The following is a 16526-nucleotide window of genomic DNA, read 5'->3' on the forward strand; positions in this document are numbered from 1 at the left end:
TCCCAGGGCGAGGGCTCTGCCTCACGGCTGGGTGGCCTCGGCTTTGCTGGAATCTGGGCTTGTGCTCTGGCCCTGGCTCTGGGTGGCCTCAGTGTTGCTGGGGTCATAGGAAGTCTTGGTCTTGCTGGAACTTTGGGTCAGTCCCCACCTCCGGCCCTGGGCGGCCTTGGCCTTGCTGGCTTTCCAGCTCTGGCTGTGAGCAACCCTGGTCTTTCTGAGCCTCTGCCTTGAGCCCTGGGCGGCCTTGGTGGTCTTGGGCTTTTGCTTTGGGCCTTGGGTGGCCTCAGGCTCACTTGGCCGTTCACTCTGGCTTTGGTGCTCCACAGCCTCTGGCTTGGGGGAGCTCCGGCTCTGGCCCCGGACGGCCTCCGTCTTGCTGGGCCTCTGCCTCTGGCCCCAAGCAGCCTTAATTTCTCTGAGGCTGAGGCTCTGGCTTAGGTCTTCCCTGTTGTTTTCCAAGTCCGAGGACTGCGTCGTCAGCAGTGAGGAATCAGAGAGTGTCACAGTGGTGGCCGAAGAGTTCGGGTACTCCTGACAGGTGGTGGATGTCCCTGTCTCTGAGGCAGACCGGGTCCTGACTGGGAAGGGGATGCCAAGAGCACCCATCAGGCCACCTTCCCTAGGCAGCTCCTGGAAAAGAGGCTGCTAGGCCTCACCCTTGCCCATATCCCAGAAGCCCTGCATGGCCAAGGCCAGGGGAAGGCCTGCCCGAGATGCCAGCGCAGCCAGGGCTGTAAGATACGGGGAGGTGCCGAGCGCCCCACTCGCCTAGCCCTGGCCTCGCTGCCCCTCACCCTTTGTGTCCCAGCCACATGCACAGCTGCCAGTTGGCCCTGCTCCACCCTTCCCACACTTGACTAACCCTTGCTCCTCCTCCAGGTTCTAGAAGCCCTCTCTGACCCCCCAAAGAGGGCTAAATGCTCCCACAGCCCCCAGTGTATGTCCACCCTGTCCTGGACTTTTTTACCAAGAGCTCTCCAAGGCAGGGACTGGACCCTTCGTGCCCGTGACCAGCGCGTGGCAGAGCCAGCCCCGGGACTCGGCGGCGGGCTGAACCACACAGAATGTAAGGACAGCGCTGGCCGCCCCTATTATCCCTCCCCTGGATGCTCACACCTGCCCCCGGGACACTGTCGGGAGCAGCACTCCTGGGTGTTTGACTTTTCCCCTTCCATGCTGGTGCCCAGCAGAACTGGGGGTAAGTGCCCCTTGGACATGCATGCGTTTGTGGGCTTATTTCAGGGGGAGGCCAGGCTGGCTAAAGCAAAAGGGCCTGAGGCGGGAGTGAGGTTGCAGCAGGCAGCAGCTGGGCAGTGCCCACAGCGAAAGCCAGTCCCGGGCCTGTGCTGGGCATGGCTTCCCTGCGGGCTTGGCACATGCCCTGCAAAGTTGGGATCATACTCCCGCTTGAATGTCCCGCAACTCTAGGAAGCAGAGCCCGCATTCACACCCAGGCCCGGGAGGCTCCGACGCCGGACCTCGGCCCACTCTGCTCTGGCTCCCTCAGGCCTGGCGGGGACACTGGCGACTTACAGTCCAAGATGGAGCCTGAAGAGGTCTGGTCTAGGTAGCTGTCGGACAGGGACCTCGCCTTGCGAGGAGCTGGCTCCGGCTGCTCCTGGGGCAAGAGACAGGCTGGAAAGTCAGGCTGCAGGAGTCCCCGGGCCATTGGCTGCGGCTCTGCAAGGCCAGCAGGCCGCGGGCCCTTCAGTGACTGTTCCCTTGAGCTTAGAGCTTCTCAGGGGTCCCAGATTAGGGACTGCACCAGAGGGAGAGCGGCCAGCCTAGACAGGCATGCTGCTGTGAGCAAGGCCGTGTTCAGGAGGCTGCACGGGCCTCATTTTCCTCATCTGCAAAATCTCAATTAATTCAAGTATGGGACAGGCTTCTGTAAACTATAAAGTGCTGTACCCAGGGCAATGGCTAGTGAGGAATTGAGGAGTTTCTCCATGCTCTACATGTCTTATCCCATTTCATTCTCCCCATATCTGGGAGGAAGCTGCCGCTATTACCATTTTGTGGGCCAGGAAACCAAGGCTCTGGGCGCCAGAGCCGCTGTCCCATGGCACTCAGCTAAGGAGAGAGGCTGGGCTTGAACCCAGGTCTGCGGGACTCCGGGCTCTTGGCTGCCAGTCCCCTCTGGCTGGCTCACTTCTGCAGCTGGAGGGGGGAACGGGTCAAGGTGCAGAGCACCAATAGCAGTAATGCGCAGGAGCCAGCCCAACATCATCAAGGGAGGGAGCCCACGGTGACTTCAGGGGGCACACAGAACCCAGTTTTATACTTTTGTATTCTAATGTGAGCTAGAAAAATGTTGAGCTAGCCTTTTTCATTTATGGCAAGGGGTTCTGGTAGGCCATTTACTTCCCTTGTGTCAAGTTGCCTTGCAACACTCATTTACATGCTGTCCAACAGCAGTAGAGTGGGTCAATGAACGGTGGGGGTAGGGAGAATTTCACAGACGCTTAATGAAGGGAGCAGAGACAAGAGGGCACAGGGGTCTGGTGTAAGGGATCAGACAGCCCTGGGGCGTGGGCTGGGCTGGGAGAGGGGCCCAGAAAGGGGCACCAGGGGGCTCCTGGGGAGCTGGGAGCGTCCTTTCTTGATATGGGTAATGACGTCATAGGTGTATTATGTTTGTGAAAATTCACCCAGCAGTTCATTTATGACTTGTATACCTTTTTTATATGTTACACTCAATAAAAAGTTTTTAGAAATGAATGTAAGAATTAAGAGAAGTCTGGCACAGTGCACACAGCAGCATCTATGAAGCCGAGTGTGGACAAGGTTGGAGAAGACCTCTGCCGCCCACACCCCTCACATGTGCTCCCTCATGGGTCCCTTCTACCGTCATTGCAGCAAGAGGCTCCCAGCCCAAGTCACACAGCTGAGCGGTGGTGGAACCAGACCCAGAAGCCAGCTTCTAGCCCAGGGTGGGGGGCGTGCCACTCAGACCTCATGGGCTACGGTTGCAGCATGTGACCCACTCACCTCCTCCTTAGGGCCCTTGGCCTCCAGGGTCTCGGGAGTGGAGTCCAGCTCCTCCGAGGTCTCAGGCATGGGCTGTTCCTGCTTCCACGAGAGCTGCAGGGCCCGGGCCTTCTGGCGTTCCAGTTCCCGCTTTCTGAGCTGCCTGCCACGCCACGGCCCCAGAGCACTAGGTAAGTCACCCTGGTCCACCCCACGCTCCCCAGGACTGGACAGTGGCCTGAGGAGGCAGGCGGGGCCCGGGAGTCTTGAGCCGCAACCACTTCCACCCCTGGCCGGCGGCCCTGCTCGCGGAGCTTACCCCACGATGCCTTGAGAGATGCCATCCTGCTGCCTGCTCTCCAGCTCACGGCTCAGCAGCAGCCTGGCCAGCTGGGCCACCTGGCTGTGAAGCACCTCCTCCTCCGACATGCCCGAGAAGAGGTTGGCCATCAGCGGGAGCAGCTGCCAGGAGAGAGGGCGACCAGAGCCGGTGGGAACACCCGTGATGGGGCGTCTAGCTATGAGTTCTGGAGCAGACAGAGCAGGGTCTAACCCAGGGGTCGGGAACCTTTTTGGCTGAGAGATCCATGAACGCCACATATTTTAAAATGTAATTCCGTGAGAGCCATACAATGACCTGTGTACGTTACACATTATCCAATAAAAATTTGGTGGTGTCTGTGATTGGCTCCAGCCACCCGCAACCATGAACATGAGCGGTAGGAAATGAATGGATTGTAATACATGAGAATGTTTATATTTTTAACGTTATTATTTTTTTTTTTTTCAGAAAGAAGAGAGAGAGACAGAGAGAGAGAAGGGGGGAGGAGCAGAAAGCATCAACTCCCATATGTGCCTTGACCAGGCAAGCCCAGGGTTTCGAACCGGCGACCTCAGCATTTCCAGGTCGACACTTTATCCACTGCACCACCACAGGTCAGGCCATTATTATTATTTTTATTAAAGATTTGTCTGCGAGCCAGATGCAGCCATCAAAAGAGCCACATCTGGCTCACAAGCCATAGGTTCCCGACCCCTGATCTAACCTCTAAGCCGTGTAACTCGGGGAAAGGGAACTAGCTCTGAGCCTTACCCTCTCTGTCTGTAAGTTGGGGGGTGATAATGTTACCTGTCTCGTAGGGTGCAGAGAGGGTTAGAGTGAAACCAGGTGAAGCGGTTGGAACGGTGCTTAGCACATGGTAAATGCTCTGGCATTAGCAGCTCTTATTAGTTGCTCAGAAATCAAATTTCTCTAGGGACAGGGAGTATGGTTAGGTGGCCAGGGGTATTGCCTCTGCAGGGGTATTCCTGCCTGGATCCCAGCAGGAACCCACCTTTGGTTGCTTAGGGTTAAGGAGCAGGGCAGTGGCAACATCCTGGCGGGCCCCAAAAATATCCTGCATGAGGTACCGGACCCTGGCGCGGTGCAGGTAGTACTGAGCCTGCTGAGGGCTGTGCTGGATGGCCATTGAGAAGTGGCTCTCTGCCTTCCGGAGTTGTCTGCAAGAGAGTGTGCCGCAGTCTGCAGTGAGCTAGGCCGCCTGCAGGAAAATGGCAGCTTCTGGGCCCCACTGGGGAGTCCGGAGAAACCCGGGCGGGTCTCTGCTCCCCACCACCCTGCCCCTCTGCTCTTTCTACTAGCTACACTCGTGATGGACCTAACACTCAAATGTTGGTATAAAACCCCAACATAAGTGGGCATTTTTATGATGCTGGATTAGGGAAGGCCTTTCTGAGAATGTCGTACACCTAGCAGCTACTCAGTAACTTAGGTTACCACGAAAACACCTCAAAGAAAAGCAATAAATAGGAGAGATCTATTTTACTACATAGGCAGATGATAAGCTAATTTTCCTAACCTACAAAGAACTCTTACAAGCCCCCCAAAATATTTCTTTTTTAATGAGCAATTTAACAGCAAAATGGGCAAAAGATTTGGGCAGACTAAAATGGCCAATAAACACATAAAAGATGCTGTACTATGCTAGCAATTTAAACGTGCAAAGTCAAGTGTGAGAGGTTTGGTTTTTTTTGTCTACTAGATTAGCAGGGTTGGGAAATAGTCTTAATACTTTCACCCCTCCCCCAGAAACATTTGGGGAAACCATGACTCTTTTCCTGGAAGAAGTTTATATTGGTTCATTGTTTCCGGAGAACATTTGGATGTTATTTAAAATGTTAAATTTTTACACTTTTTTCTTCTTCTCTGAAATGAGAAGCGAGGAGGCAGAGAGACAGAATCTCGCATGCACCCGACCGGGATCCATCCGGCAAGCCCACTAGGGGGCGATGCTCTGCCCATCTGGGCCGTTGCTCCATTGCAACTGGAGCCCGGGGTGGGAAGCGCCTGAGGCAGAGGCCATGGAGCCGTCCTCAGCGCCCAGACCAACTTTGCTCCAATGGAGCCTTGGCTGCGGGAGAGGAAGAGAGAGACAGAGAGGAAAGAGAAGGGGAAGGGTGGAGAAGCAGATGGGTGCTTCTCCTGTGTGCCCTGGCTGGGAATCGAACCTGGGACTCTTGCACACCAGGCCGACACTCTACCACTGAGCCAACCAGCCAAATTTTTACACTCTTTAACTCAACAATTTAACTATCAGCAATCTAACTATAGTGTTATTCGTTTGAGTGCATGAAAACATATGTCCTGGGTGCTCATTACTGCATTATTTACAGTAAAAAACTGAAAGCAGCCCAAATATTCATCAGCAGTAAAGTGGATAAAGACAATGCTTCTTCCATAGAATGGAATGCTATGCAAGCAGTAAAAAGAGAATGAGGTAGTCCCATATGTAACGCTGGGAAGTAAAAAAACAGTTCAAAACACAATTTAGCATGATATCACTTTTGTAAAATGATAATAATTGTTAATACATACATAGAAAACAATCTGTAGGAATCTTTACTAAACTTATAGGGGTGGGGACGCATTGGGAGGTAGCTATTAGAAGGAACGCTGATATATTCAGTTATAATTTACTGAACACTTAATTTTTTTTAATTAAAATGGTTTTTTATTGATTTTTAGTGAGAGTGGAATAGAGAGAGAGAGAGAGAGAGAGAGAGACAGGACCATCTATCTGTTCCTGTATGTGCCCTGACACGGGATTGAACCAGCAACCTCTGTGCTTCCGGACGATGCTCTAACCCAGGGGTTCCCAAACTACTGCCCGTGGGCCACATGTAGCCCCCTGAGGCCATTTATCCGGGCCCACCACACTTCCGGAAGGGGCACCTCTTTCATTGGTGGTCAGTGAGAGGAGCATAGTTCCCATTGAAATACTGGTCAGTTTGTTGATTTAAATTTACTTGTTATTTATTTTAAATATTGTATTTGTTCCCGTTTTGTTTTGTTTTTTTACTTTAAAATAAGATATGTGCAGTGTGTATAGGGATTTGTTCATAGTTTTTTTTATAGTCCGGCCCTCCAACGGTCTGAGGGACAGTGAACTGGCCCCCTGTGTAAAAAGTTTGGGGACCCCTGCTCTAACCAATTGAGCCATCTGGCCACGGCTTAAGTTTTTTGTTGTTTGTTTGTTTTTTACGTTAATTTTTATTCGAGAAAGAGAGGAAGGGAGAGAGAGAAGCATCGATTTGTTGTTCCATTGATTTATGCATTCATTGGTTGACTCTTGTTTGTGCCCTGACCAGGAATCGAACAATGTAACCTAAGTGTATGGGGACAACACTAACCAACTGAACTACCCCGTCAGGGCTTAAGTTTTCTTTATAAAAAGTACAATTACCATACCATTCAGAAAAAAAGTTAAGGATTTTTACCAAAAACTTGGAAAATAAAATCTATAGGAGACATACTTGGGAGAAGGAATAGAAAGAAGCATGTTGACCCAAGGATCCCAGCAAGGCGGCTCCATGCCAGTCTCCTTGCCGTCCGCCCGACCCCGCCCCCCACCTCTGGCCCCGCCCCCAGCCCGTGCGCACCTGCCCCTCTGCTCGCAAAAGCCCATCTTCTCGTGCAGCAGCCCCAAGCGCAGGTTGGCGTCCTTGTCCTGAGGGCTCAGCGCCAGCGCCTGCTGGTAGTCCGCCTCAGCAAAGGTCAGGTGGCCCAGCTGGAAGAAGCAATCTGGGGCCCGGGACCGGCGGCGGGGGCTTAGTGGGCCCCCAACCCGTGTCCAGGAGCCCACCTTAGCCTACTCCACCTCCCCGGGGGGCGGGGCCTGAAATTGGTGGCTGGTAACACCAGTGGGCGGTCGCGGGAGCCCGCGGAGGCTTTCGGTGCCTCTGCTCACCTTTTACTCCCCGCTGCTTGATTTCTGAGCAGTCTTTGGACTGTAGCCAGTTTGTTGAAGGCAGCGTTTCCGCAAGTGTGTGGGTGGGACACTGAGACTCTTAACTGTTTCCCTTTCCCCTCCTCCCTCCCTCCGCGCCTCCCTCGGGGCCGCCTGTGCCCAGCCCCCTCTCACCGCCGCGGTTGATGTAGAGCCCTTTCTCCCCCTGCTCATCCTTGAGGGCCTTGTTGAGCAGCAGCACGCTCTCCTGGTAGGCGCCCTGTGTGTAGCAGTGCACAGCGAAGTCGTTGTAGGTCAGCAGAAGCTGACGCTGCGCCAGCTGCACCATGTCCTCCTGGAGCTCTGTCATCATGGCTAGTGCCTTCAGGAAGTCCTCCATGGCGGCATCAAACTCCCGGAGCCGTCGGTACATGGTGCCCCTATGGGGAAGGGACATGAACGCCAAAGCACTGGTGGCTGGGCAAAGCCACTGCCACTCTGGGCCTTCTGACTCTGGAGGTGGTGGTTGGGGCTCCTCTGCCCCTCGGTAGGTTTGGCCTGTGGAGCCTGGATGCTGCTCAGATAACCTGCTCATCACTAGTAATTTTATGTTTCTTAGAAATAACTTCCGCCCTGGCCAGTTGGCTTAGCCGTAAAGCATGGCCTAGCGTGTGGAAGTCCCGGGTTGGATTCCTGGTCATGGCACACAGGAGAAGCGCCCATCTGCTTCTCCACCCTTTCCCCTCTCCTTTCTATCTTTCTCTTCCCCTCCAGAAGCCAAGGCTCCATTGGAGCAGAGTTTGCCCGGGCGCTGAAGATGGCTCCATGGCCTCCACCTCAGGTGCTAGAATGGCTCCGGTTGCAGTGGAGCAACACCCCAGAGGGGCCGAGCATTGTCCCCTGGTGGGCATGCTGGGTGGATCCCGGTTGGGCGCATGCAAGAGGAGTCTCTCTGACTCCCCACTTCTAACTTCAGAAAAATACAAAAAAAAAAAAAAAAAGGAAAGAAAAATAAATAGCTCCCCTCTTTCTTTTTGGGAGCTAGGGGCATGCCAGTCTCTCTACTAAGGCCTTTCTGTACATGGGACAGATGTTTTACCCCCATTGTTCATATGGGAAAACCCAGGCTCAAGGAAGTTAAATGGCCCAGAATCATGTGGTGAGTCCTTGTCGGAGTCAGGTTCACACCCAAGACTTGTGCACTGAGCTGGGCTGATCCTCCCAGTGTGAATGCTTAGCAGGCCTGGGGTCCGGATTCCTCAGTGAGCTGAGGCTGCTGCCTGCAGAGACCACCTCGCTGATGCCTTGATGCCCGTTGGAGGTGGGTAGGGAAACTGAGGCCTACACAGATTCAAGAGCTCTCCTGAGACCACACAGCTGGACCCAAGACTGGCACCTCCCCGCCCAGTACCTGAAGAGGAAGAGGCTAGGGTCCAGAGGGTTGTTGATGATGGCAGAGTTGATGCAATGCAGTGCATGTTGCAGCTTGCCCTGCACGGCTAGGATCTTGGCATCTTGGTGTGACTTCTGGGCCTGGTCCACCATCATCCTGAGCAGTGCCTTGGCCTCTGGGTGCTTAGGATCCAATAATAAGGTGCTGTGCAGGTCTTGATAGCAGAGGCTGGGCTGCAGGGAGAGGGCGTGGCACCAGGGGCACAGGCCACCTGAGCCCTTCCCTGTCCAGTGAGGGGAGGCCGCCCTCCAGGCTTGTAGGGGTCTGTCTCTGGGCAGGCTGCTACCACGCCACCCCTCCTCAGTGCCCCTACTTTGCTGTTTTGCCTGTTCCGCCCTCTTGAAGGAGGCAGGCAACACTGTGGGTAAATTCCATCCCAGACCCCATCCCTGCTGGCTCCTTTCCCAATGTGACCTCAGGTCAGCCAGGTCAGCCTCCGCGGTTTCTGCTGTGGAAGGGGATTTGGAGAACTGCCTCTTTGGGGGACTTCTGTGAGGCTCACTAGAGGTGGGGGGAAGGTGTGGCCTCCTGATCAGTACTGTCGTGTCCGTCCTCTCCTTTCCTCCTGAACTCCCTTGACCTATAAGCCCAAGATAACTCTGACCAAGGGCAGATTCAGGACTAGACAGGAACAGAAAACATCTGCCGGCAAACACCTTCCACTGGATAAGCAGGTCTGTCAGTCAGTCAACAAACAGTTTAAGCAAGCACTCCATGTCCTATAGGGTGATCGGCTGAAGGGTGAGCAGAGCAAACAGTATGGACACCAGGAATTCAAGAAGAGACAGATGGGAGAGGCTAGGGGCAGGACTATGGAGTAGGCAGACTTGAGTTCAAGGGCAGCATCACTGATTACTGGCTGTGTGACCTTGAGCAAATCACCCAGCCCCTCTGGACCTGTATCCTCATCTGTGAAAAGAGGACAAGGGGTTGTATCGACTGAAATGGTTATTGTGAACCTTTAAGATAGGCATGAGTCAAGCGCTTAGCATGTGCATTACAAGGACTGAAGCAGAGCAGCTGAAATCCCAACTGTCAACAATAATTATCAATAATTACTAGTCTCCTACCTTTGAAGGAGACTCTCCCACTGACTCACTCAACAAAGAAGCCCAGCTTCCACATAAGGAGGCTCACGTTTCCAGCCACCTCCAGAATGTCCCACCTGGTGAGTGGAGGTGAACCTCGCCTGACCCCACCCACCCCCTGCTCTGCTCCTGAGTGTCTGCTCCTGAGTGTCCCAGTGCCCAGCACCAGGCCAGGCCGGAACCCTGGCCATTTTTCTGGATCCCCCCCTTCCCTCGTGCGCATCCCCAGTCAGCCTCTGGTCCTGACTTCCAAGGACAGTGGCCCTGGCCCCTTCTTGCCCATTCTCTCCCGGCCCCTCTTTTTCTGCTGGATGGCACCTAGCCTCCTGCCCAGGCTCCTAGCCATCAGACGTGCCCCTGCCAGCCAGCTTCCCTCTGGCAGCCAGAAGGATCTTTCTAAAGCACAATGCCTAATGGAATATTCTTCTGAGGCTCCTACTGGCCCCAGGAAGAAGTCAGGGTCATCCTGGGTTCACAATGCCCTGCCTGTTGCCCTCATAAACCTCAAGTCCTCTCCTCCCTTGTGATCCCAAGTCTCCCTTACCCCTAAGCTGTTCTCTGTAGTGTCTGTCCCCATGCCCAGCCCAGGGAGCGCGCCAGCTGGGGTTGCTTAGTGAGCGTTCACTGAGGCAAAGGAGGAAAGAGAAGAAGGAAGGGGAAAGGGCCACCTTATCTAATGGTTCTCTGATGGTGCTTCATACACTCACGAAGTCATTCTTTACATAGTTATCTGGGCTGTGAGTTTTGTGAGGCAGCGATGCCATAGGTCTCTTACCTTGTGGTTTCAGGGGCCATGCAGGCCTGGCACAGAGCCAGGGCTGAGTGACAAAGGAACAGTTTCCTAATTGGGTTGCTCAGTGGTCAGTGCCAGTCAGGGCCTCTGCCCAGAGAGGACAGTGCCCTTACCTGTGGGGATGCGGCTTCTGGGCTGGCGGATGGCCTAGCAGCCCCCTATAATCTTGGGGTGGCTAGGGGCATCCGGCCTGGGAGAAGGGCTACCCCCTGCCCACCCTCCCTGGTCTACCTTCTGGAGGAAGTTATAGAGCCTGGCACGGAGAATGTAGACGTCAGCATTGGTCGTGCCATGATTCACTTCCTCGGTGACAAGTGAGAGGCAATCGTGATGTCGTTTCAGGGCCAAGAGACAGGCCATGCTGAGGGCAAAGGGCAAAGGTGCTTGTCTGCTAGGGGGGCAGAAAGGGACTGCTGGAGAACCAGGCCCAGCAAGAAAGCAAACGGAACACTCACCATCGGTAACGGAAGCAAGCTTTCTCGGGCTGGAGCTCAGAGGCTTGCGAGAAGACGTTCAGGGCATCCAGGAAGGCACGCTGCTCAAACAGGCACTGGCCCTGGGACACAAGGGGCAGTCACTTCTGCTTGCATCCTGGGACAAGCAGCACTCATGAGAGGGGGTGGAAGGGGACAGAGACAAGAGAGTGACAGAGCTCTTTAGATTTGGAGAGACTTTAAGAGTCAGAGACAGAGTTGGAGACAAATACAGAGCTAGGGAGAGACAGCATGAGACAGTGGGAAATACAGTTGGCGAGACAGACAGCAGTACAGAGACAGGAACAAAGAGAGATAGAGACAATCTGGGAGGTGGACAAGAACGGCAAGCCAACAGTAACAGGCTGAAATTGGCCCTGGCTGGGTAACTTTGTTGGTTGGAGTATCATCCCATACACACGAGTTGCAAGTTCAATCCCTAATCAGGGAACATACAAGAATCAACCAATGAATGCATAACTGAGTGGAACAACAGATTGACTTCTCTCTCTCTCTCTCTCTCTCTTCCTCTTCTCTCTAAAATCAATAAGTAAATAAAAATTTTTTAAAACCCTGAAATTGCTATCTCACTGGTACTAACTGGCATCTTTTATTTTACATATTTATTTATTTATTTATTTATTTATTTATTTATTTATTTTTACAGAGGCAGAGATAGACAGGGACAGACAGACAGGAATGGAGAGAGATGAGAAGCATCAATCATCAGTTTCTCGTTGCGCGTTGCGACTTCTTAGTTGCTCATTGATTGCTTTCTCACATGTGCCTTGACCGCGGGCCTTCAGCAGACCGAGTAACCCCCTGCTGGAGCCAGCGACCTTGGGTCCAAGCTGGTGAGCTCTTTGCTCAAGCCATATGAGCCCGCGCTCAAGCTGGCCACCTCGGGGTCTCGAACCTGGGTCCTTCCGCATCCCAGTCCGACACTCTATCCACTGCGCCACCACCTGGTCAGGCCATATTTAGTTATTTAAAAAAATATTTTATTTATTCATTTTTAGAGAAGAGAGAGAGAAAGGAGGGGGGAGGGGGAAGGAGTGGGAAGCATCAATTAGAAGTTGCTTCCTAGGTGCCTTGACAAGTTTCAAACCAACGACGTCAGCATTCCAGGTAGACGCTTTATCTATTGTGCCACCACAGGTCAGGCCTGGCATTCCTCTTTTATTTATTTATTTAATTTAATTTTTTTTTTTTTTTTTTAAGCAAGAGAAAGAGAGAGCGACTGTCAGGGACAGAAAGGGAGATAAGCATCAACTCATATTGTGGCACCTTAGTTGTTCATTAATTGCTGTCTCATATGTGCCTTGATGGTAGGGGGGAGGGGCTTAAGCTGAGCCAGGGACCCTTTGCTCAAGGCAGCAACCTTGGGCTCAAGCCAATGACCATGGGGCTATGTCTGTGATCCCATGCTCAAGCTGGTGACCCTGCACTCAACCTGGTGAACCCATGCTCAAGCTGGCAACCTTAGGGCTTTGAACCTGGGTTCTCAGTGTCCCAGGTTGACGCTCTATCCACTACACCACTGCTTGGTCAGGCTAGCATCCCTCTTTTAGATGAGAGAACTGAGGCTCAAAGAGGTGAAGTAACTTCGCTAAGGTTACACAGGAAGTGTCAGTACTGGACTCAGGACCCCAACAGATAGATTAAGCATGTGGTTTGGGTGGCCCAGATTTTTTTTAAAAAATTTTTTAATTTTTATTTTATTTTTTATAGGGACAGAGAGAGAGAGTCAGAGAGAGGGAGATATAGGGACAGACAGGAACAGAGAGAGATGAGATGCATCAATCATCAGTTTTTCGTTGTGACACTGTAGTTGTTCATTGATTGCTTTCTCATATGTGCCTTGACTATGGGGCTACAGCAGACCGAGTAACCCCTTGCTTGAGCCAGCGACCTTGGGTCCAAGCTGATGAGCTTTGCTCAAAGGAGATGAGCCCACGCTCAAGCTGGCGACCTCGGGGTCTCGAACTTGGGTCTTCCGCATCCCAGTCCGACACTCTATCCACTGCGCGACCGCCTGGTCAGGTGGCCCAGATGTTTTTTTCTTTTCTTTCTTTTCTTTTTTTTTAAGAAAAAATAAGGCAGAGAGAGACAGGAACATGGAGCTGCTCCTGTATGTGCCCTGACAGGGGAATCAAACTAGCAACCTCTGTGCTCCAGGACAACACTCCAACCTATCTGGCCAGAGCTTAATTTCTTTTCTATTTTGAGAGAGGGAGAGAGAGGGGATGGGGGAGGGAAGCGTTCATCTGTTGTTCCACTCAATCATGCACTCATTGGCTGCTTCCCGTGTGTGCCCTGACCAGGGATTGAACAGGCAACCTTTTTGTTTTGAGATGACACTCTTAACCCACTGAGCTAATTGGCCAGGGCCGTTTCATTTCAAGAATTGAATAATTATTGATATTAAAAACAAAGATATCAGCCTGACCAGGCGGTGGCACAGTGGATAGAGCGTTGGACTGGGATGCAGAGGACCCAGGTTCGAGACCCCAAGGTCGCCAGCTTGAGCGCAGGCTCATCTGGTTTGAGCAAAAGCTCACCAGCTTGAACCCAAGGTTGCTGGCTCCAGCAAGGGGTTACTCGGTCTGCTGAAGGCCTGCGGTCAAGGCACATATGAGAAAGCAATCAATGAATAACTAAGGTGTTGCAACACGTAATGAAAAACTAATGATTGATGCTTCTCATCTCTCTCCGTTCCTGTCAGTCTGTCCCTGTCTATCCCTCTCTCTGACTCACTCCGTCTCTGTAAAAAATAAATAAATAAATAATCAAAGGTATTTAAAACAAACAAACAAACAACAACAACAAAAAACCCCCAAAGATATCAAAGTTGTCCAATGGAAAATATTCAGGACTTTGTTGGTATTTATGTGTTTGTTTGTTTTTTATTGCAAATGGGGCCAGTATTATCTTTTTAGTGCTTAGAGCCTCTAGATCAGTGGTAGTCAACCCGGTCCCTATCGCCCACTAGTGGGTGTTCCAGCTTTCATGGTGGGCAGTAACGGAGCAACCAAAGTATAAATAAAAAGATAGATTTAACTATAGTAAGTTGTTTTATAAAGATTTATTCTGCCAAACTTAGCGAAAATCTGACATATAGCGAATAATAAAGTAATTATTATTATATGCTTTAACTTGATGTAACTCTGCTTTATAAATTTTATAAAGTAAAGTTACTTCCCTACTTTATAAATCACCATTACTGTGGAACAGTGGGCGGTTAGAAAATTTTACTACTAACAGAGATAGAGAAGTGGGCGGTAGGTATAAAAAGGTTGACTACCCCTGCTCTAGATCTAGGTCAGTACTGCCCAATGCAATAGCCATCAGCTTCATATGGCTATATAATTTTTTTTTATAAATAAATTTTTATTTAAATGGGGTGACATCAATAAAAGGCTATATAATTTTAATTTAAAATAAAATACAATTTAAAAATTAGTTCCTCAGTTACCCTTGCCACATTTCAAGGCTCAACGGTCCCATGTGGCTAATGGCTACCAGGTTGGACAGTGCCAAGTAGATCAGTCATTCTTGTAGAAAGTTCTATCAGACAATGTTATAAAACTTTGCCCAGCCCTGGTGCTAAGCCTACTCAGGAGGTGGGAGAGATCATGGGAGGGACAGCAGGTGGGGCACAGACACAGGGACAAGGAGGTATCCAGGTAGTCAGAACTAGTCCCAGGAGCAAGGAAGCCCCCATAGCTGGAGGGAGAGCCAGCAGGCCTGGGTGAGAGGTGGGCGCCTTGTGTGGGCCTGGGGCAGCCCCAGGCACCTGCAGGTAAAGCACCAAGGTGAGCCGCTCCAGGTAGTTGGTGTTCTCTGGTTGGATGGAGTAGGCCCTTCGCAGATTCTGAGTGGCCGAGGAGAAGTCACAGAGCTGGATATAGGCTTCGGCTTTTAAGATATAGAAGTCTACCTGAAGGAGAGGGGACCCAGGCTGTTGTCCCCCCCCCCCCCCCCACAGTCCAGGCTGCAGCTTGAGACTCAGTTACCAGCAGGGTCTTGGTGGCCCTGAGAAGAGTGTCCTGGTAGGTGGGACAGTGAGGGGGAAGTGTGAGCCAGAGATGGCCTGTGCCCACCCAAGCCCTCCCCCTCACCAGCTGGGAGTCCAGGTGGAGGGCACGGGAAAAGAACAGCACGGCCAACTCCCAGTTTCCTTGCTCCAAGCACTGGTGGCCTCGGTTGTAGCTGTGGGGACAGGGGGCACAGGCAGAGGGGCTGGCCCTGGCTCTGACTATGGCCCAGGGCATACAGCATGGGTTATGAGAGGGGGTAAGAGGCATTTGGGCAGAGAGACAGGAGGGGTGGACAGAGATTCTTGGAGCTCATCCAGGCCAGCAGAAGAGCCCTATTACACAGCGGCGTTCACTGAAGCCCAGGGAGGGAGAGTAACTGGCCCAAAGCTGCATAGCATGGCAAGGCTGTGAAGAACAGAAACCAGGGACCCTGGGACAAGGTGGCCACTCACTAATCCCTGACTTTTAAGGGCACTGTTGACCCAGCGCCTGTTGGCCTTTTATCATCAAAGCTCCGGAACGCCTGGCTGGTCCCAAAGATGCGCTGTAGGATCTCCTTCGTGAATGGGGTGACCCGTGGCTCTAGGCTGGGCTGTGTGAGGGCCTGGCCAAGCCCCAGAGCATCCTGGAATCAACAGACAGCGAGCTGGAGCCGGCCTCAGAGATGACCCCCCTCTGCTTTCGCACTGGTTAGGTGTTTTACAGGATGGAGGAGGGGTGGAAATGAGGCCTGGAGGAAGCACACTCTGGGGCCTGGTGGCGGTCCCAGGCCCATTCCCCATAGGAGTGTTCCAGCTTCTCTCACTCCAGTCCTGCCTCTGTTTCTCTTCTATGGTCAAAGTTAGGGGTCATGCTCACATGGCCCTGTGCTCTCCTCTTGGTTCCCCTCAGCATCCACCTCAGCTACTGAAACCCAAAACTAAGGTCTCCAGCTCAGGGCCTGCAGCTCCTAGCATATCCTGTGTGACCCTCAAGTCCAACACGCCAAACAGCTCATCTGACTTCTGCTCTCGCTTTCACACCTAGGTAAGTCCACCTTCTCTGCCAGCCAGAGACCTGGGTCCCATCAGTCTTCAAGCCCTCCTCTCGTCTGGGCCAGTGCCATTTCTGCCAGGACGCCTGCGTTGGCCACCCCTCCGACCTCCCCAACAGCCGCACATCCTGTCTTCTCTGCACAGCGGCCTGGGACTTCCCTGAATTGCACAACTGATCCTGCCTTTCCCGTACTTAAAACCTTTCCTGCAAACTCAGCCTTGGTCTCTTCTCGCCTGACCCTCTCTCTTCGTTTTAGCCTTCTTCCGCACCTTTCTGGAGTCTGTCATGAGGCCTCTTCCGGGAAGACCTTTGGGACTGAGTTGGCTCCCTCGCGGCCCTAACTCATGATGTTGCTAGGCACCATTTCCAAGACGACCACAGGCTCCGCCCCTCTAGCCACTCCTCCGGTATCCGAGGGCTGTTGGAGCCGCAAAAAGGGTAGCAAGGT

At 52.5% G+C, this 16526-nt stretch overlaps 1 protein-coding gene across 1 annotated transcript; it reads right to left on the bottom strand.

Annotated features, from left to right (window-relative positions):
• Nucleotides 1–10: 10 nt before the first annotated feature.
• On the bottom strand, nt 11–16398 carry TTC16 (tetratricopeptide repeat domain 16). Its single transcript, XM_066256131.1, has 14 exons — nt 16348–16398; nt 15496–15668; nt 15125–15215; nt 14800–14943; nt 10986–11086; nt 10762–10891; nt 8608–8822; nt 7392–7636; nt 6910–7051; nt 4305–4470; nt 3290–3432; nt 2992–3133; nt 1534–1618; nt 11–578 (listed from the first exon to the last, which is right to left on the bottom strand). The coding sequence occupies exons 1-14, from the start codon at nt 16363–16365 to the stop codon at nt 22–24; spliced, it is 2352 nt and encodes a 783-aa protein (XP_066112228.1). The 5' UTR covers nt 16366–16398; the 3' UTR covers nt 11–21.
• Between the last annotated feature and the right edge of the window lie 128 nt (nt 16399–16526).

This window comes from Saccopteryx bilineata, chromosome 2, assembly GCF_036850765.1.
Source record: "Saccopteryx bilineata isolate mSacBil1 chromosome 2, mSacBil1_pri_phased_curated, whole genome shotgun sequence".
Taxonomy (NCBI): Eukaryota; Metazoa; Chordata; class Mammalia; order Chiroptera; family Emballonuridae; genus Saccopteryx; species Saccopteryx bilineata.

Coding starts and splice junctions, on each gene's coding strand:
- TTC16 (XM_066256131.1), bottom strand. Junction 8,823..10,761: donor TCTATAACTTCCTCCAGAAG/GTAGACCAGGGA, acceptor CTCTCCCTGCAG/CCCAGCCTCTGCTATCAAGA. Junction 3,134..3,289: donor ATCTCTCAAGGCATCGTGGG/GTAAGCTCCGCG, acceptor GTGGCGTGGCAG/GCAGCTCAGAAAGCGGGAAC.